At 64.7% G+C, this 19,712-nt stretch overlaps 3 protein-coding genes across 3 annotated transcripts in view; all 3 read left to right on the top strand.

The window, feature by feature from the left end:
* Positions 1 to 351, top strand: part of EMIHUDRAFT_243448 (hypothetical protein) — a gene marked incomplete at both ends in the record, with an annotated part of 4,828 nt that extends 4,477 nt beyond the window's left edge. The window contains 2 exons of the mRNA XM_005771354.1: positions 123 to 150; positions 238 to 351. Of these exons, the coding sequence (XP_005771411.1) occupies positions 123 to 150; positions 238 to 351 (142 nt within the window). The remainder of the gene's footprint in view (positions 1 to 122; positions 151 to 237) is intronic.
* A 579-nt stretch (positions 352 to 930) lies between these two features.
* On the top strand, positions 931 to 2,064 carry EMIHUDRAFT_243447 (hypothetical protein; the record flags this gene model as incomplete). The annotated part of the gene is made up of 3 exons (XM_005771353.1): positions 931 to 1,343; positions 1,494 to 1,572; positions 1,690 to 2,064. The coding sequence occupies 3 exons, from the start codon at positions 931 to 933 to the stop codon at positions 2,062 to 2,064; spliced, it is 867 nt and encodes a 288-aa protein (XP_005771410.1).
* Positions 2,065 to 6,426: 4,362 nt separating this feature from the next.
* Positions 6,427 to 7,698, top strand: EMIHUDRAFT_458848 (hypothetical protein). Its single transcript, XM_005771352.1, has 4 exons — positions 6,427 to 7,023; positions 7,132 to 7,211; positions 7,308 to 7,398; positions 7,465 to 7,698. The coding sequence occupies exons 1-4, from the start codon at positions 6,490 to 6,492 to the stop codon at positions 7,669 to 7,671; spliced, it is 912 nt and encodes a 303-aa protein (XP_005771409.1). The 5' UTR covers positions 6,427 to 6,489; the 3' UTR covers positions 7,672 to 7,698.
* Positions 7,699 to 19,712: the final 12,014 nt, after the last annotated feature.

Below are 19,712 nucleotides of genomic sequence, written 5' to 3'. Positions count from 1 at the left end.
CTCTCTGCGCGGCGACGCAGCGGCAGGGCTGGCCCCGTCCTGCTGTAGGTGCGCCCCGGCCTGGTGGGGCGCGCCGCTACTCACTGAGCTGCGCAGCTGATCACGAGCCGATGCCGAGTCAGGTACCTCAACCTCGTGGGCCACACCGTGGTGGGGTGGATGTGGCTCCGGCTCGCCACCGCCGCAGCGCGGCCCGCCGCCGCCGCCGATGGCGCCGACGGGTTCTACTGCGGCAAGCTCCACACCGCCGCCTACTACTTCCGGCACGAGCTCCCAAAGACGGAGCCGGTGGCGGCGACGCTCCTCTCGCTCGACACCACCGTGCGGGAGATGCGGGCCGACTGGTTTTAGAGGCGCAAAGGGCGCGGGGCTGGCTGCTGCCGACGGCGGGCGCTCGTTCCCGACCTCCATTGGTCGTCACCCGCGCTTCGAGATGCGCGTCCGACCCCGCCCCAAAGCCTCTAGCCCCAACAGCCAACCCGCCCCGTCCCGTCCTCCCGTGTACAGTTTGTGCGTGCATAACGAGATCGGCCGCCTTGTCGAGGGTTTGTGATTGTGTTTTATTGGAGACGGGGGCGTCTTGTTGATGTTGTGGGGACGCGCCGCTGAGGTGTGAGGATCGCTTGAATTTTTTCAATTTTTTTTCATTGTCAGTGCCAATGCGCGCAGTCCCAAGGCGTGTGCGGCCGACGGCTGGTGGGTCCTCCACTGGTGCGCGTCTTTTTTACGAGTGTTGTGACCGGACCGCTGGGTTGAGGAGTCAGGGGTAGGGTAGGGGGTACAGGGTGGAGACCCCATACACCCACTACCCCCCTGCCCCTCCATTCGGGATACCCGGCTTGCCCCACCCCACACGCAACGAGCAACTGCATCCTGCGCTCTCTCCAGCTGCTTCTCCCGCGCCCAACCTCACAAATCGATCCTGCCGGAATGTCGGACGAGGAGCTGACCGACTCGTTGAGCCGCCATTGCACTGTCTCAGCCGGCGCAGCGGTTGCGCCATCGCTCGCCAGCCTTTCTCCTGACCTCCTCGTGCTCATCTCCGGGCTTCTTCCTGGGGCCGCGGCCCTCTCTCTCGCTGCATGCTCGTCCACATTTCGCGATGCCGCCCTCTCCGAGGCGAGCTGGCGCGAGCGGCTTGAGCGAGAGATGGGCTTCTCACCCGAGGGCGTCGCGCTCTGGCCGGCTCGGGCGGGCCGCAACCCGCTCGTCGACGCCTTCCTCTACCCGCACCTGAAGCACGAGGCGCTCGAGGGTGAGCTTCTCGGTGCGCCGCGGCCAGTGCGGGCGCCGGGCTGGAGCGGATGCGTCGACCTGCGCCTCGTGATGGAGCTGTCCAACCCGTTTGCCGCGCCGACTTGGACCTTCTTTGCGGCTCCCGGGGCGGCGGCGCCGTGGGCGGCCGGCGGCGGCGAGATGCCTCTCAGCGCCGAGGCGCAGGTGCTCTGCTCGAGCTTTGAGGACGGGCGCGGGCGGAGCCTGCGCGTGCTCAGCTTCGCCGCAGAGGCGCCGCCCGGGGCCCGCTGGCTGCCTCCGACCGCGCAGCCCGCCGGCCTGCTGTCTCACGGCTGGGTCTGGCTCGCGGCGCTGGAGGGAGACGCGCACGAGGAGGGCTACACCTCGGCGCGCGGCGCGCCCGCGGTGACGGCGGTGCCGCTGCACGCCGCGCCGTCCGGCCGGTCGGGCCAGCTGACGGTGCTGTCCGAGGTGAGGCTGCGCGTGGACGGCGTGGTGTGGGCAGCCGCGAGCAGCGCCGGGGAGCTCGCCCTCGAGGTGCTGCAGGCGACGGACGTGGCGGCGGTACGAGAGGCGGCGGGCGCAGAGCCGTGCCATATCCTGCAGCCGCTCGACGACGCTATCGCCGCTTCGGAGCGAGAGGGCGTCGCGATGCCCTCCATGCACGCGCAGGCGCACGGCGCGGAGGAGCAGGCAGAGGCGAAGGACTTGCCCGGCGTGTACGAGCGCTGTCCCCACTCGCTCCCCTGCGTCCTCTTCCCCGCGAACCCACCTGCGCGGCTGAGCTTTACCACGCTCCGCCGAGCGACTTGCGTCGTTGCTTTGTAACACGCGCCGACGCGCGTCACAGCTCACAGAGTCCTCACACTCCATCGTTTCGAGCTCCGTTCCGCGCCGGACCCCGTTGCCTTTTCGCTTTTGTGCTTTTTGTGATCTCACCGCAATCACATACAAGCGCGCAATATGTGTTTCAATGCGCAATGTCCGTTTGGCTTTGGGGTTTGGGCGTCTTGCTGTGGCCAGTCATTATCGAAATCTCTCTAGTGACTAGTCTTTCTTAGACGTGTTAGAGATTTTGAGAGGAGTGAGACCTGAAGATTTCAGGGCAGATCTCAGTCTCTAGTCCCGCCCTTGAGATCTCCCAAATCTTCGTCGAGACTTCAGCCACGAAATCTCAGTCTTCCCGTCGCTCGGTGTGAGTTTCTAGAGGAAACGCGTGACAGAGAATCTCAAATGGCGAAGATTCCTCAACGTCAACCTTCCAACGCCTTTATCTCGCTTCGTTCGAAAAACATCATTTCGGGACAACCAAAATCTACTCGAGTAGGGCACAGCCTGACCCACAATCTCCCTGGAGGTCAAACCCACCCAACCCTTCTAGAAGCTTCGAGGCTCTTGTCAGTATTTACACGGCAAATCTCCAAATCTCAGCTCTCAAATCTCTAGGTCGAGTCTCAACTCTTGGATCTCGAGCAAACTCGACCGCAGATTCCTTTTGGTGTGGGAAATCTCATTCTCCAAGTCTCTCTGGTCTCTAATTCTCAAAGTCTCCCACCGGAGGCCGAGTGACTGAGCTCTGAGGCCTCCCAAATCTCAAATCTCTGGTCTCAAATCTCTGGGTAGCACTGTAGACCCGAGTGGAGTCTTTCAAATCTTTAAGCTCTCAATCTCTAAAAAAGACTAGAGATTTCAATTACTCGTCTTGGCCGCGGCACACTTCACGGCCAAGAGTGACGTAAAGAGCCGGACCCGGAGCGGACGTGCCGGCGGCCCGCGGTCATTGCGGCCGTGAGCCTAGCGGCGGGTGCGGATAAGGCGGCGCGTAGTGCGGCGAGCCATACGGCGGTGGGAGGGGGTGGGGCGGGTACCGAGGGTACCCGTGCATGGCGGGGTACCCGTAAGCCCCTGGTGGCGGGTACGCCCCTGCGAGACCGGGTGGGCCGCACGTCGCGTAGGGATACGGAGGCGGCATGGGCGGCCCTGGAGGCGCCGCTCGCATTGCTCCCGCCCACGGGGGCCTCCACGGAGGCGGCGGCGCTGCCCCGACCGGCTGCAGAGGAGGCGGCCGCGGCGGTGGAGCGCCCGGCGGCGGCCGCGGCACGCCCAGTGGCGCGGCTACAGGCGCCTGCCGCTCCAGCTCCTGCTGCCGCCCGAGCTCCGCCCAAGGCGGCGGCGGCTCGGCGGGCGGCGGCTCGGTCCCTGCGCCCAGCTCGCCCAGCTCCGCCATCAGCAGCCTAGTCGGGGGCAGACACGCTCTGCGCCGTGGCCGGGAGCAGAGCCCCTCGGCCCTCCCCTCCCTCGCCTGTACTCGTCGTCCTGAGAGCCGCCGGCGCAGGAAGCGCCGCCGCCGCCCGAGCCGGCGGAGCTTCCCGCCGCGTGGCGGGGCGGAGGCAGGGGCGGAGGCACGCCGCGCGAGGCCGACCCTATACAGCGGCAAAGAGACGCCTCGCCCTCCGCCCGGCCGTGCCACGCGCCCCCCCTCCACCTCTCTCCTCCGAGCGGGCCCAGCCCGACAGCGGAAGGAGCTGCGCGTGCCCCGCCCGTCAGCAGCCTGCGAGGGGCGCGTCGAGGGTCGCCACGGGGCCGGACCAAACAAGCCGCTCTGCCACCCGCCGCCACCCCCCCCCCCCCCGCCGTGCGCGCGCGCCTCTGCTTGTCGAGGAAGTGTCTAGGAAGCGTCTAGGAAGCGTCTAGGAAGCGTCTAGGAAGCGTCTAGGAAGCGTCTAGGAAGCGTCGGGGAAGCGCCTCGCCTCTGCAGGTCGAGTGCGTCCGAGTCGTCCCGGAGCGTGCCGTTGATGCGCTGCCCCTCCTTGCGCTGCTGCGCGCGCAACGCCTCCCCCTTCGCCGACTTGAAGTCGAGGAGGATGTCGAGCAGCGCCTTCGTCTTTGCCACCTGGTGCGCCGCCACGGGGCCTCAGCCGCTACCCCGCGTGAATACGGGTCTTGTGACGGTTCGTCTCATTCTCATCAGTGTCCGCCACCTACAGCACCGACGACCAGCCCTCGGCACCACCTCGCCGCGGAGGCGCGAAGCGAGCCGCGGCCAGCGCGACCGCCGCGCCAGTCGGCCCGCGGATCACGACGTGGCACGGCTCTTCCTCCTGCGGGCAGAGGAGGCTCGCTCAGCGTCGCACCGAGGAGAGGATGCCTCGGCGCGGCTGCTGCTCCTCGTCGTCCCCGCCGAAGAGCATCTTCGTGCGGCTCGAGCCCTTGCCCCGCACGGCGATGCGGCAGCCGGCCTCGGCCTCGAGCAGCTTCTGCGTGATGCCGCGTGTGCCTGCCGCGCGGCACGCGAGGCGGAGTCAGGCAGGCGCGAGGCGACAGGGCAGGCAGGCGAGGCGACAGGGCAGGCGTCGCCCTCGCACTCGCACCGCCTCGCGTCTCTGGCCGTGGCATGCGCGCGCGCGCTCCTCTCTGCGCGCGTGCGGGCGGCGCGCGCGTGCTGCTCTCGCGGGGCGTGTGTCGCGCCGATGACGAGCCCCACCACCGCCTGCAGCCCGTTTGGAAGCATGTCGTCCCGGAGCAGCACCTTGACCTCGCTTGGCTGACTGGCCGTCTCACCGCTCCCGCCGAGCCGGATCGAGACCATCTGCTTGACAAACTCCGCGCGAGCGAGGAGCAGCGCCGGCTTCTCCTCCTCGCTCGCCGTCTCGAGCATCGCGGTGATCGCGTCGACTCGCTCCTGCCTCGGGTCGACCGGAGCGGGAGGCTCGGCGGAGCGTTCCCACCGGCTGCGTCGCGGCTCCGGCTTGGGCTCCTCCCAGCGCGAACGCTTGGCGGCCGCGGGAGCAGGAGCCGCATCTGCCCACTGCCGTCGCCGCCGGGCCGGCTTTGCTCCTGCCGCCGCTGCGCCGCCGAGCGGCTGCAGTTCCGTTGGTTCTGCCTGCTCCGTCGGTACCGGCGCTGACGTCGCTGATGCCGGCTCGGACGATGCTGGTGCTGGTGCTGGTGCCGGCTCGGACGACGCTGGCTCGGCGGGCTGAGACTCCATACTACGCGGTGTGAAAGCTACGCGGTGTGAAAGTGTGGACGCGCGTGAACAGCAGCTCCTGACCACGGCGCCGCAGGCCCTGTTGATAGGTCAGCTGATCGCCCTGGATAGGCAATGCATACGCCTAGTTGGGCCTCGGATCGCCCGACCGCGTCCCGGTGCTCTGTGGTCGGATTTGTGACGCCGCCGCACCTCGCCGCGGCCGGGGGCCCTCCGGAGGCCGAGGATGGCCGTGACGGACCGGGACGAGCTCTGGGAGGTTCAATGTCAGTTATATATTGTAGAGACCAACCATGTGCACAATATCTCTCAGTCTAGCTAAGCCTGTGGGAAGGCGATGCCGGGGCCGTATACAGCAGCTTGATGGTGTTTCGCCGGCGTGCGTCCCGGAGAGGTCCAGGACGGGGGGCCAGGGGAGGAAACGGAGGACAAGGCCGAAACCGCTCTGATTCGACTTTTCTCTTTTGACTTCAAACAAAGACACGCGCCGCAGCGCGGCGCGTGCGACTGTGAGGAGAGCGGATCCGTCAGTTAGTTGTGTTCACGCCGGGATCGTGTCCTCCACAACCTGTGCAGACTTTAGGCTTGGATCGTAGGAGTAAGAAAGACCCCGGCCCTGGGTTCCGGCTCCTAGCCGGATAGGGGGTCTGTCGCCACTGCGCACTGGCTGGCCCCTCCCAGATAGGTAGCAAGGTAGGTAGGTTGGTCTTGTTTCGCCCAAAAGGGCCCTGCCTACAATAGGTAGGTACATGTAGTGATGGGATCTTCACCAAACGAAACAAGTTCAACCTGCTTCTCCATGAGACATTCGGCGGCGGCTTCTCGCCGCCTGCAGTTGCAAAGATCAACCGCCTTGCGCGCAAGGCTCAACGCTCTGGGCGTTGACCGCACCGCGTACCCTCCCCACTCCCGCCTCTCATTTGTGTCACACCACGCGGAACGCATCTCCATCGCTTCGGTGAAGGGGGTGAACCGCGCCATCCTCGATCGCCGTGCAAAGCTCGCTTCCGAGCTCCCACGCCGCGCGTACCTTAGGGCCCTTAGGGGCCTAGAGAACACAACCCCCTCTCCCTTTTCTCCCAGTAAGCTAAAAGTACAAGGGCGTTTTGGCGCGAGTCAGGTGGACGAGTCAGGTGCGGTTATTACAGACCCCCTATCCGCTAGGGAGCCGAAACCCTGTGTTGAGGTTTAGGTCGTCGCGACGCGGGTTTATCGTCGGCGACCTACACGCGCTTCTTCGCTCCTCGCCGTGGTATCGCGCCATGTTATCGCCACTCCTCGTGTCCGTCGGCTGTGTGGACACGCCCGCGGCTGCCAATGTACGTGCATGGCTCAGCGCTGGCACGACGATGCTTCCGCCCGAAGCGCTCGATGACAAAGTAATCTTCTCTTCTGAGATGTCCACGATACGTGGGGCAAGCGCGTACTCTGCCGCGGCCACGCGGTGGGATGCTGACGCTGCGGCCTTGCTGAAGCCGTACCGGACCTCGGTCTCGCGGCTTGTGCCGCTGGACGGGCAGAGGGTGGCGGTGCGCTGGCGCGCCGCTTGGGATCCGGCGTCGCTCGCGTGGGCACCGCCGCTGGCGAGACTCCTCGGGTGGGAGATCGAGCGCTTCGACCTCGACCCAGAGGTGGTTTCGAACTTTCGCTGGATGGCAATCTTCGAGCTATTCGCTGCCGCCCTTCGGACTCGAGTGCTGCGGCTCCCGGCGGCCTCGGTGGAGGGGCGGGCGGTGTACTGCCTCGAGGAGGGCCGGTGCGTCGCACACGAGGAGTCGCTCGATTTGGTCCGAACGGTGTGCAACCTCCCATCCATCTGCCTCTTCCCAATGTGCCTCTTCCCACCTGCCGGAGTGGGTGCGATTCTCTCGAGACGTACTCATCCCGGCGCGACGTGGCCGCAGGCCGATAGCGGCCGCCTCCGTAACCGCCGAGCAGCGGAGAACATCGCCGAGTTCCTCGATGTCGCGCGCCGTCCGGACGGGTGCGCGTGGCACCCAGCGGGAATGTCGCAGGGTTTCTTTGCACACCTCAGCCATTCGGGTGCGTCGAGCGGCAACCGCCTTGCGCTGTGCCGCAGGTCGGAGCCGGAAGAGTGGGCGGCGGCGGTGCGGGCGCGCGTCCTGTCGGGCGTGCCAGGGGCAGGTGCATTGCATCTCGAGCCGAGCGAGGTTAGATGCGCGCGCATAAATGCTCCCATTGCTTTGGTGATCGTTCCGGTCTTTTCTTCTGCGCAGGACCCCAGCGAGGGCGTCTTTGCCTTGGGCTGCTTTGCGCTCGTGGCGGCCTGCGCCGTGCGGCTAAGCGCGGGCGTGATCGGAGGCGAGGCGACGACGGAGGCGTTCGGCGAGGGCGGCGACCCGGACCCACGCGTGGCTGTGTGCGAGGAGATCGGGGCCAGGCGGTCGGTCGATTTCAGTCAGTGCGTGAGTGATCTCTTCTGAAAAAGCAGGTGTACAGGTTATGTTTTGATTAGCATTAGGAGCATGCGGCGAAACAGCTGATAACAGGGCGACGATCGCGGTCACGCAAAGCAGTCGAAGTCTGGCTTGAGCAGCTTCACCATTACTTCATTGTCGACCGGGCTCAGCAGTGGCATCTCTTTTTCGTAACCTACGGCCTTCTTGCGCTTCAGCGAGTTCAGCGCCGCCGTTAGAACATCGCAGTGCAGCTCGTCGGCGCGTTGAAAGAGCACCCCGAACTTGCACTCACCGCCGTGCTGTTGGAGCGTATCCATAATGACGTACTTCTTGGCCATGTTCATCATGAACTGCGGGTCATCAGCCTTCGAGGCGTCCCACGCATCGAGCTTGTCCATGGCAGGCAGCGTGTTTTTGGTCGCGGCGGCGCGGCGGCGGGTCGCCGTTGGGTGTGGGCGCTTTTTTCTTACACCCGTGCCTCCGGACCTCCGTTCACGTGCACGGGCTTCTTGAGCCACCCACCCACCCACTCACCATCCGGGGCCTACGAAGCGTTTACCCACCCACCCACTTTTTCAAGAACGGCGGTCCAGAGGCACGTGGTTTGAGAAAAAACGCAACGCGGCGGCGCGATCTGGCTGATTTCTTTTGCGACGCCTCCCGGAGGGCCCTTCCGACCCCTCTCGAGCCCTCCCGCCCGAAGATCCTCTTGGCCTACCACCCGAGCTCGGGGGGCGGCGAGCCCTCCTGATCTCTCCTGCCTGGACCCCACCACACCTTCCCGCCTCGCCCAGCCCTCCTGCTCCCTCTCCCTCTCGGAATCCCGGTGGACCGCTCCACCCTCCCAGCGCGCTAGCCCTCTATGTCCGACGGGGAGTCGGGGACCCCTCCAGCCCTGTGTGAGCTGGTGAGCCCTCCGGTCGGAGGGGTGGAAGTGGGAGGGCTCGAGAACGGACCTCTCTCGCTCCGGGAGGGTGGAGGGGTGGTGGGTGGTGGTCTGGAGGGGTGGAGGGGTGGTTGAGTTCTCTAGCTCTGTCGATACAGCCCTACCCCTCCCGCCGTTTTAGGGCCTCTCCCCACCCGCTATGGATAAAGCCGTAATGCGAGCCTGAGCGCTGAGGGAGGGTGTAGAGGATGTAGAGTGTAGAGCGCTGTAGAGCTGTAGAGATGTAGAGCGCTCTGGAGCGCTGTAGAGCGATGTAGAGCTCTACATCCACCGCGTGACGAACTGCGTGCGTTGTAGAGCGATGTAGAGGCGCTCTACAACGTGAAATCTCTACAACAAACTCTTACATCATAAGCGGCGAACGAGGCACGGTCCCTCTCCGACATGAGGCGCGTTGCACTTGCCAGTGCTGCCCTGGCCTTCTGTCTGCCCGCCCAATGGGTGGCAGGTGCCAGAGTCTGCTGCTGTGGCATGCCTCACGGCTGCGACTGGCCGGCGCCTCGGCGCGTCAGCTCGGCTCGGCGTAGCGATACCGATAGTGGCCAGCGCAACTCGCCTGGACTCAACGCTCAGCCAGGAGCTCCCGCACGCGCTGGCGCGAGTCATGGCGCATGCAACGCGCCTGAATGCTCGCCTCGCCTCGCGCAAATGCGACCGTCCTCGCAGCCGACAGTCCACCGCCTGCTAAAGAAGCACAGCGACGAATGCGGCACCGGCGACGCATGGCAGGCTGGTCATGACGCAGTCATAGGGTGTTGTGTGCCGTCAGAGTGACTCTCTGTGTGTCAGGGATAGTCAGGGCCGTCCATCAGAGCTCCAGTAAGCTCGGAGACACCCCATTAGTGCGACTCGACCTCTTTGAGTCACTGCCTTCCCGGCGGTTTGTTTGGCTGTAGAGCCTCTACAACAAACTCTACAGCAAAATCGCGCTCTACATCGCTCTACATCGGACTCACATCGTCACGCGCCGGATGTAGAGCTCTACAGCTCTACAGCGCTCCAGAGCGCTCTACAGCTCTACAGCTCTACATACAGCGCTCTACACTCTACATCCTCTACACCCTCCCTCAGGAGGCGCTCTACAACGTGAAATCTCTCTGGCCCCGGCTGCGTCCCCGCGTGGCCTGCCCGATGGCGTGGTGCCCGCCCTCCACCCACCTCCCCGCGCGGGGCCGCTCCGGGGCGACCCGGGCGCCCTCCGACCAAACTGCCACACTACTATCATACAACAAGAGAGAGATCACATCACGGGAGGCTCCGGCGTCGACACGGGCGTCACATCAGTCGGCGTGCCCAACGACACGGGTGGGGGCCGCACGGGCGTGCGCGGCCCCGCCGAGGCCTACTACATCTCCCTCCTCAAATGCTGGTCAAAGCTTGTGGCCTGCAGCCCGGACCTCGCCGAAGCCGAGCGCTCCGGCGGGTACGGTGCACGAGACGCCGCCGTCAACTCGTACAGAGCCGCGCTCTCGAGGCGAGACGAGGTGGCCTCCATCCGAGCCGCGCGCGACGACAACATCTACTACACCTTGCGCGGCGGCAAGATCTCTGAGTTCTACCCCAAGGGCGTCAGCCTCCCCACTTCTGAGTCTCTTCCAACACCGGAGTCAGTCATCGATGGCACTTGCAAATCAGGAAGCCCGTACGCGCGGGCGCTTGCTGCCATCGATACTATCTGGAACTGGTTCGATCTGCAGAAGGAGTGGCGCGCCCTCGACGACTACACGGCAGCCAACTGGCAGCCCGGCGACACCAAAATACGTCTACGCGAGTCCATCCGCTACGTGTCAACTGCGCAGCCTTACGCGGGGCGGTGGCTCGACACAAAACTCGACGGTAGCAACGCCACATGCATTCCAGACGACATATTCATCGGCGAGCTTCAGCGCCGAAACGGCCTTCACCTCTCGCAGTGCCGCTCGACTGTCACGCGGGCACTCGAACTTGGGGACACAGTCGGTGGTGCAAAGGACTACCATGGCGACTGGTTCCTCAACAACGCCGCCCGGCGGCGCCCACACGATGGCGTACTTCGCGCCTGGTACGATTGTGTCCACGCCGTCTCCGTCTCCCGGCCCGTTATGGGAGATGCCGAAAAACCAGAACTCACCAAACAGTTCAACGAGGGCTACAAAACCGACCTGGCTGAGCCGGGCGAGGCCGGTTCACTCTCTTTTCTCCAGGCTACAGCTCATGATAGCCCCGCGGCGAGTTCTTCTGCCATTGCGAGTGCCTCGGCTGCCCTCTTGGCTTCCTCCGCCGCCACCACGTTTGCCTCGCGAATCCGCCGCACATACACCGCCGCCTCCGCGCTCTTGCCGGCCTGTACGAGTGAGGACTTGTGGCGGTTCTCTGCGCCGGTGACCCAGCCATGTGCAAACTGCTCCATCGAGTTGTTGGCGACATCCTACAAGCATTACAAGCTAGGTAGTCAGAGGCGGGATGGAAGGACAGCATTCCATAGGCCAGAGAGCACAGCCTGCTCCAGGAGGTGGTCGCATTGCAGCTTGGTCGCGGCGATGGGCACATTGCTTTGAAGGCACGCGCGACCCTCGGGGGGCCCAAACGCCAAGACAGCCATCATCCGCCCGATGTTGCCGTTCCGTCTCATATCCGCCATCACACCCCCATCACACCATCACACACCCATCACACCCCCATCACACCCATCACACCCCCATCACACCCCCATCACACCCATCACACACCCATCACACACCCATCACACCCATCACACACCCATCACACCTCCATCACACACCCATCACACCTCCATCACACCCATCACACACCCATCACACCCATCACACACCCATCACACACCCATCACACCCATCACACACCCATCACACACCCATCACACCCCCATCACACACCCATCACACCTCCATCACACCCATCACACACCCGTCACACACCCATCACACCCATCACACACCCATCACACCTCCATCACACCCATCAGCGAGGTCAAAAGACGAGATCAGCGAGGTCAAACTTTGGACCCCCCTCCGGGGTGGCTTGCCCGTTGGGGTCGGCCGCGCCGACACCGGAGGCAACCCCGGCTCCGTTGGAGACAAGTTCGCCTTCGGCAACACCGAAGAGCGCGCCCGCCTTGCAAACATGGGCTGCAAGCAACGCGGGTTCCGTGGTCAACGGGCGTTCGACCACACCACCGGCCAAGGCTACGTCAAGTCACAGCGTGGCGACTACCATGATGGGATCTTCACCAAACGAAACAAGTTCAACCTGCTTCTCCACGAGACATTCGGCGGCGGCTTCTCGCCGCCAGCAGTTGCAAAGATCAACCGCCTTGCGCGCAAGGCTCAACGCTCGGGCGTTGACCGCACCGCGTACCCTCCCCACTCCCGCCTCTCATTTGTGTCACACCACGCGGAACGCATCTCCATCGCTTCGGTGAAGGGGGTGAACCGTGCCATCCTCGATCGCCGTGCAAAGCTCGCTTCCGAGCTCTCACGCCGCGCGTAGGGCCCTTAGGGGCCTAGAGAACACACCCCCCTCTCTCTTTTCTCCCAGTAAGCTAAAAGTACGTACAACAAGAGAGAAGAGTACAACAACAAACTCTATGGTACTCGAGTACTAGTAGTATAATAGTATGTACATGGGTAAAGTGGGTTGAGGCGGGCTAGTACTGTTATATGATAGTAATAGAGCAGTTTGGTCGGAGGGCGCCCGGGTCGCCCCGGAGCGGCCCCGCGCGGGGAGGTGGGTGGAGGGCGGGCGCCACGCCGTCGGGCAGGCCGCGCGGGGACGCAGCCGGGGCCAGCGGGCGGCGCTAGAGGGCCGGGCGCAAACTTGTTGCACCTGCACCTGCACCTGCACCTGGGTGCAGCGAGTTTTGGTGGTTCGAAAAGCGGAGCGCGCAGTCCGTTGTGGTTCGAAACGCGATGCCTCCGTTGGGAGACACGGACGGCGCCGGCGGGAGCGACGAGGCCGGCGAGGCGCCGCACTCGGTCGCCGTCCTGCCGGTGATCAGCGAGCCGGTCGAGCGTGACCAGTTGCACTCGAATCTGAGCACCACATTGAGGCCGTTGGTGGAGAGGGAGCGTCGCGAGCGAGGTGACGAGGATGGAGCTGTGGGTGTAGCCGGTCGAGGCATGGCCGCGTCGTCCACGACGAGGCGTCGGAGCAGGGCGAGATGTCGAAGAGCCGTGACGGTGATTCTCGGGCCGAGGCCGATGTCTCGTAGGGAGGAGCTGACTTGTCAACGCCTTCGCAACGCGGTTCAATTGTGGACGACGGTGTACACGGAGATGGGATGGTGCGACGACATGCGGGACAAGCTACGATTGCACATGCTTCTGCATGCTACGTGTTCGCACCGCGAGGTCGAACCGAGGTTTATACGGGTGTGGCTCCAGGGCCCGGTGCTCCAGGATGCAGCGGCTGCGAACCGGCGCAGGTGTGTCCGCAATGCGCTCACTAACGTGGCTGAGCAGGAGCATGAGGACGGCAACCACGCACAAATGTCTGTGCTGTACGCGCGAGCGATGCTGGCCTATCATTACACACTGGCTGCGATCGGGAAGCACATGCATAACCTACAAGACGGAGAGCAGAGTACGGATTCAGATCTTGATGAGGCGGGAGAGATCTTGGTTGCCGCCGAGGATCTGCTTTCCCAGCTGGAATCAGTGAAGCAGATGTGGTACAATGCCGGTTTTCAAGGCAACTTTGCGGAGAATAGTGTGCGTGACGCCTTTGCGGATCGGACTAGTAGTGTGCTTGCCCAGCTGGCAGTGACGTCACTGCACACGTTGCAGAACCACTTGCGAAATACGACTGCCGGTGCGAGGTTTTCGGAGATTGCTGGTGATATGTCTGCAAGGACCAGCACGACAGAGCGGCAAGAGCGAGACAACAAGGAGGCGGGGGCGTCTTCGGCTGCTGAGGTTACGCAGACCGACTGCAGCAAGAGGCTTTGAGGGAGCTTACACACTGACGGCGTTGTCGAGCGTGTGTGTATTTGTGTGCGGGGTTGATGTGTGTGGGCTTGGTAACGTGTGGTTATAATCTGTTCACCATAGCCTCCGGGGAAAAGATACAACCATGGATGGCGCGTTCCATTTATTCCATAGCGCTTGTGTGAGCGAGCGCTGGAAAGGCGTGGCTGGGTGACGCAGGGGAATGCAGGCAGGGGGATGGAAGGCTCGGTAGTGGCGGCAAGGGTAGTGGTGGTGAGTGACGGCGGCGGAGGTGAAGGTGTGGGCCCACCACGCTTTCTCTTTTGCGACGCACGAGGCGGTGCTCAAATAGATGAAGGTCGAGACGAGATCTACTAAAGCGGAGCGACTCCCGAGACCGTGGGCAGCAGGATGCTTGCAATCTCCCACGAGGCGGTGCATGAAACGGTGCGAGACGTGCGTGGTGGGGCGACAGCAGCGGCAGCTGGAGCTGGTTCGTCGCCGGCGAGGCGGCAGACGAGTCGAGGATGGAGATGAGCCGCACTCATGCGGGACGATAGGAGATTTGGTGGTCGCACGGTATAGTTGGTGACGAGGAGGCACGCGAGTCGAGGCTCGGGTAGCGACACGTCCTCGGAGGAGGCGGCGGCAGTAGCCGTCGAGAGGGCGGAGGACATGCTCAAGAGAGGCGTGGGTAGCAGCTGAGAGCTGGAGGCGGCGCACGAGTCTGGTAAGGGGTAGAAGGTGAGCGAGATGAGACGCTCTCGGGGGGAGCGACAGCTGAGTGTGTCAGGGGATGCAGCCGGTCGCCTGTGGCCAACCTCCCACGAGTGGTCGCACGGCATAGTTGGTGACGAGGAGGCACACGAATCGAGGCTTGGGTAGCGACACGTCCTCAGAGGAGGCGGCGGTAGTAGCCGTCGAGAGTGCGGAGGACATGCCCGAGAGAGGCGTGGGTAGCAGCCGAGAGCTACTCGAGTAGAGGCGGCGCACGAGTCTGGTCTCAGGTAGAAGGTGAGCGAGAGCTAGAGGCGGCGCACGAGTCTGGTCTCGGGTAGAAGGTGAGCGAGATGAGACGCTCTCGGGGGCAGCGACAGCTGAGTGTGTCAGGGGATGCAGACGGTCGCCCGTGACGAACCTCCCACGAGGCGGTGCATGCGTCGAAGCGAGACCAGCACGGGTGGGGCGACAGCAAAGGCAGTCGACCGACTGGGTCGTCGCCGGCGGGGCGGCAGACGAGTCGAGGTCGGAGAAGAGTCGCACTCAGGCGGCGCGACAGGAGATGCCGCAGGTCGCACGGTATAGTTGGCGACGAGGAGGCATACGAGTCGAGGCTCGGGTAGCGACACGTCCTCGGAGGAGGCGGAGGCAGCAGCCGTCGTGAGGGCGGAGGACATGCCTGAGAGGGGCGCGACGACAGCTGAGTGTGTCAGGGATGCATCTTATCGCCCGTGACCAAACTTTCATGAGGTGGTGCATGAAACGAAGCGAGACGTGCGTGGGTGGGGCGACAGCAACGGCAGTCGACTGTCACGTTGCCGACGAGGCGGCAAACGAATCGAGGTTCGAACTGATGTCGGGCGGGAAGACAGCAAATGCGGTCGGCCGTCAGCTAAGCCGCTTGCGAAACGGCATTCGAGTCGAGGGTTGAGTACTGAGGCGAGTGGGTGAGAGGAAGAGCCGCCGACCGACCATTCCGCTGATGCAGCCCTCCGCTCACCACACCGGCGACGAGGCGGCAAACGAATCTAGGCTCGAGCAGAGGGGGAGGGAGACGTGACACGAATCTAGGCTCGAGCAGAGGGGGAGGGAGACGTGACGCACTCAACTAAGTGAGACTTAAATTGCAGCCGGCCGTACGTCATAGCCACCGACGAGTCGGCGCATAAGGTTGAAGCCCGGGTAGCGGCATGACCTCGAGGGAGGCGGAGACAATAAGCGAGAGCAGCTGCACGCTGTCGAGACGGCGGAAGAGGTGGCTGCTGAGAGACGTCGAGAGAGGCGGAGGCAGCTGCCGAGAGCCGACCATCTCACACGCATGCCGTCGGGACGGTGGAGGAGTTGGCTCGAGAGAGGCGGAGGCAGCAGTTGAAAGCCAGTCACCTCTCACGCATGCCGTCGACACGGCAAAGGACATTCCTAGAGAGAGAGGCGGAGGCAGCCGCTGCGAGCCGGCAGCCTCGCACGCACGCCGTCGAGACGATGAAGAGGCACAAACAAGAGACGTGCGGGGAGAGTTCTGAGAGATGCGAGAGAGTGAGAAGAGCGACAAGGCGAGTTGATATCTCCCAGCGGCAGAAGGAAGCGAGCCCGCCTAGCCGCATGAGCGAGGAGATGCGCAGTTCGACCTGCCGCGAAGAGTTCCGCCGCTTGCCTTGCAGTGGTGAGCTGCAGCTGTTAGAACGAGGCAGACTGGGCGGAAGTGAGGAACCTGGTGTGAGATCGTCCGAGGGGAAGAGGCGGTCAGATAGGACGGACATGTGTGTGTCGAGAGGCTTTGAGAGAGGAAGGAGGAGAGGTACATATGTGACAAGGTGAGGAGCGACGGGAACGATGTGAAAGCTGGATGAACGCTGGGTGGGAATATGGCGACGCGTTGCTGCGCATAACCGTCAATTCTCTGCATCTGTCGGCGATGGGTATGTCTAACCTATGCAAGAAAGTGTAGTGCAGCGCAGATGTGACGGAGTGCAGGTAGGAATGACTTGGCGCAGCAGAAGCTCGCCGAAAGTGGAAACGGAGGGGTCGGTCCTGCGAGGGGCCACGGGCACGCGTACGAGGCGGTGCTTCGTTTCGCTTTAGCGAGAAGAATTTTACAACGGCAGAATTTGACGCTAACTGTTATATGATAGTAATAGAGCAGTTTGGTCGGAGGGTGCCCAGTGCGCAGCGCGCAGTGCGCGCCGGGCTGTTGGCTGCCTGGAGAGGAAGGTGCGGCTGGGGAGGGAGGGGGAAAATTAATGGAGGGAGGTGCAAGGGGAGGGAGGGTAATAAATAAATAAAACGGACACCTCTATGTGAGATGGGCAAAAAAGAAACATGTCCCCGACCGTGTTTGTGCAGGGTTAGAGGGAGGGCAGGGATTAGGTGCCTGTCGCTATCTAGCAGAACCACAGATGTGAGACAGCGAGCGGAATTTGAATCCTGGGGAGTTGCCTTTCGGCCGCTCTCAGCACCCTGTATCCAAGCGAACGGACGGAAGTCGAAAACTCCAACAAAGGATTGTGCAAACTCTGACACTCTGGGTTTAGAAACCGTTATTATGGAATACGGGAGACAGTACCTACCTGTTGACAGAACGCGCTCGTGTGGTGGGGTGGGGGGTGGGGGGGTATGGTCCTGCTGGCCAGAGGCGACGTCCTGTGCGGGTGGGGGGGTATGGTCGCGGCGCCAGGGCGCCGACCCTACCCCGCAAAAAGTCCGAACCATACCCCGCAAAAAGTCCGAACCCAGGGAGGCGGCGCGAGGAGGTGAGCGAACCGTCATGGCAGGCCGCCTGGCCGCCGAAGCAAGAGCCACGAGCCACACATCTCGGTCACCGTCAGACTGTGTGTAATCCAACGAAAGAGATAAAAGCAAAACTGAGTAGACTAGTACTACTGTTATATGATAGTAATAGAGCAGTTTGGTCGGAGGGCGCCCGGGTCGCCCCGGAGCGGCCCCGCGCGGGGAGGTGGGTACAGAGTAGAGAGTACGCCATGTGGTTTCGTATATTTTTTATTCACGTTTTCGAACAACGAATAAAAAGTAAAAGAGACGGAAAAGTTGGGATCCAGGACACAGACGGGATTACACGGGACGGAAACCGCCCCCTCCCACCCACCCACCCCGCTCATAGGGGCTCGCGGTCGGGGCCGGGCGGCGGAGCTCACACGAGTCGACACGCGGGTGACCCCGCGGCTCTCATGGTGCTGCAGAGGCTCCGGCGCATATATGCATCAAGCGCGAACCCCCTCAAAGCTCACCGCTCTGCGTGGGGCGCCACCGTACGACGCGGCCATGCGGATCGACCGGACCGACCGGGCTGACCGGCCTTCACTTGAGGAGCTTGGCAAGCGCCGCGTCGAGGCTCCAGCCGGTGGCCTGCAGCGCGGACCGCGCCCGCGAGGCCGCGAAGCCGCGCTCGACCAGCTCGCCGATGAGGGCGTCCCGCTTCCGCTCGACCCGCAGCGTCGCCCGCAGCTCCGCGACGGTGCCGGGCGACTCGCCCTCGCGCAGCAGGCCGCGAGAGAGGCACTCGTCGACCAGCTCGCTCTTCTTCATCCGGGAGAGGGCGCGCAGCGCCGCGGCGCCGCTCGGCTCCGCCCCTCCCTCCGCCGGCGCCGCCTCGCTCACCCCGGACGCGACGAGCGCCTCCTGCAGCTCCGCCAGCGCCGACCGCGCAGCCTCCGCCCCGTCCGCCCGCGGGCCGCCCGACGACGGCTCCGAGGAGAGGGACGGCTCCGAGGAGAGCCGCGTCGCCTCCGACACCGCGCCGCCGGGGTCAGCCCCCGGCCCCGCTGCCGGCTGCCCCGCTGCCGGCTGCCCCGCTGCGCCCGCCGGCCCGCCCCCCTCCGCGCGCTGCAGCGACCCGAGCAGCTCGCGCATCTGGGCAGCCGCCGCCTCGGAGGCGGCCAGCTGCTCCTAGAATCACAAGCAGAGATGCTGGAGAGAGAAGAGAGCCGGGGCTCAAGAGGCGGAGGGAGACAGCTGCTCCTCGAGCGCCGCCGAGCGAGCGTCCGCGCGCCGCTCCGCCTCGCCCAGCTGCTGCTCCAGCGCCTCCACCGCCGCCGCCTCCGCCCTGACGCGCGCCTCCGCCGCCGCCGCCTCTGCCTCCATCCGCCGCTGCCTCCTGCCGAGCTCCTCCCGCTCCTCCTCCCGGCGCTGCGCCGCAGCCTCGGCGCTGATCAGCTTCTCCTCGAGCTCGACCGATCGGCGCCGCTCCGCCTCGAGCGCCGCTGCCGCCGCCCCTCCCCCCTCCCCCTCCCCCTCCCCCTCCCCTCGCTCTGCCCCCTGCTCCGCCCCCTGCTCCGCAGTGCGCGCCGCAGCCTCGAGCGCAGCCTGCGCGTGCATCAGCTCCTCCGCAGCCCGCTCCGCCGCCCTCTGCTCCCGCGTCACCTCCGCCTCCGAGTCGGCGAGGCGGCGGCTCGCCGCAGACAGCTCCGCCTCGAGCTCCGTCGACCGCGCAGCGAGCCTGCGCGCGCGCGCCTCGGCCTCGGCCTGCCCCTGCTGCCCCTCCTGCTGCTTGCGCCTCATCTCGACCACCGCCTCGTCCGCCGCCTCGAGCTCGCTCTCCAGGTCGTTGACGTACCGGGCGAGCGCGCGCGCCGAGACGGCAAGAGCCTGCAGCTTCGCCTTTGTGAAGCCGACGACCATCTCCGCCAGCTCCCGCTCCGACCGGAACCAGACCTCGCCGCCCTCGCTGATGCGCATCGCGCCGCCCTCGACGGCGCTCGACTCGGACAGGAAGGCGACAAACTCGTCCGCCATCTCGCCGTCGCTCTGGGTCAGCGCGCCGCCGCCGGGCGGCGCCGGCCGCGCGAGGCCGCCCTCGACCGCAGGCACATCGACCGCGGCCGCGCCGAGGGAGGCGATGCCTTCGGAGCGAGCCTGGACGTCGACCGCGTTCGGCCGGATCTCCGGGATCAGCTGACCCGCCCGCTTCTTCACCTGCCAGCCCGAGTTGATGTACGATTCGGTGGTCTCCTTCACGCCCTTTGCCGCAGTCTCCACGCCGCGCAAAAAGGAGCCGGCGATGGCAGTCACGGGGTCGACCTGATCGCTGCCGCCCATAGCCGGCGCCACGCACCGCACGCGTCTGGCTGGAGGCGGCGCCAGCGCCCGCCCAGGCGAGAGCCCGGGGAGGAGGGCAACGATTGCTAGCATGTTTCGCGCGTGAAAAAACATGGAGTCTGAATGAGCAGAGGGTTTTTGCTAAGGTTCCACACGCCTCCCACACGGAGGTTCCACACGTGGGAGCCGGGACTCGCTGTGTGGGAGCCTCACGACCACACACCTACACGCTCAATCCGTGGGACCCACCGACACCGAGCATGACGGTGTGGGTCTGCGCCCCCGGCCGCCAGCCATCCCCGATGGACCCCCCGCGCCTACTCCGCGCTCGGCAGCGCCTCTCATCTCACCGAACCGTCCGGCCGCCGCCCGGCTGCCGACAGGATCCCATCGACGGAGGCCGCGAGGAGAAGCAGATCGCC

This window comes from Emiliania huxleyi, assembly GCF_000372725.1.
Source record: "Emiliania huxleyi CCMP1516 unplaced genomic scaffold EMIHUscaffold_388, whole genome shotgun sequence".
Lineage (NCBI taxonomy): Eukaryota > Haptophyta > Isochrysidales > Noelaerhabdaceae > Emiliania > Emiliania huxleyi.
The sequence above is the reverse complement of the archived record's forward strand: the minus strand, read 5'-3'. Positions and strand labels throughout refer to the sequence as shown.

What these genes read in the sequence shown, in the direction of transcription:
- EMIHUDRAFT_458848 (XM_005771352.1), top strand. Translation starts at nt 6,490, where the DNA reads ATGTTATCGCCACTCCTCGTGTCCGTCGGCTGTGTGGACACGCCCGCG. An exon ending in CGCTCGATTTGGTCCGAACG is followed by an intron (nt 7,024 to 7,131) that starts GTGTGCAACCTC and finishes ACGTGGCCGCAG; the next exon opens with GCCGATAGCGGCCGCCTCCG. An exon ending in TGCATCTCGAGCCGAGCGAG is followed by an intron (nt 7,399 to 7,464) that starts GTTAGATGCGCG and finishes TCTTCTGCGCAG; the next exon opens with GACCCCAGCGAGGGCGTCTT.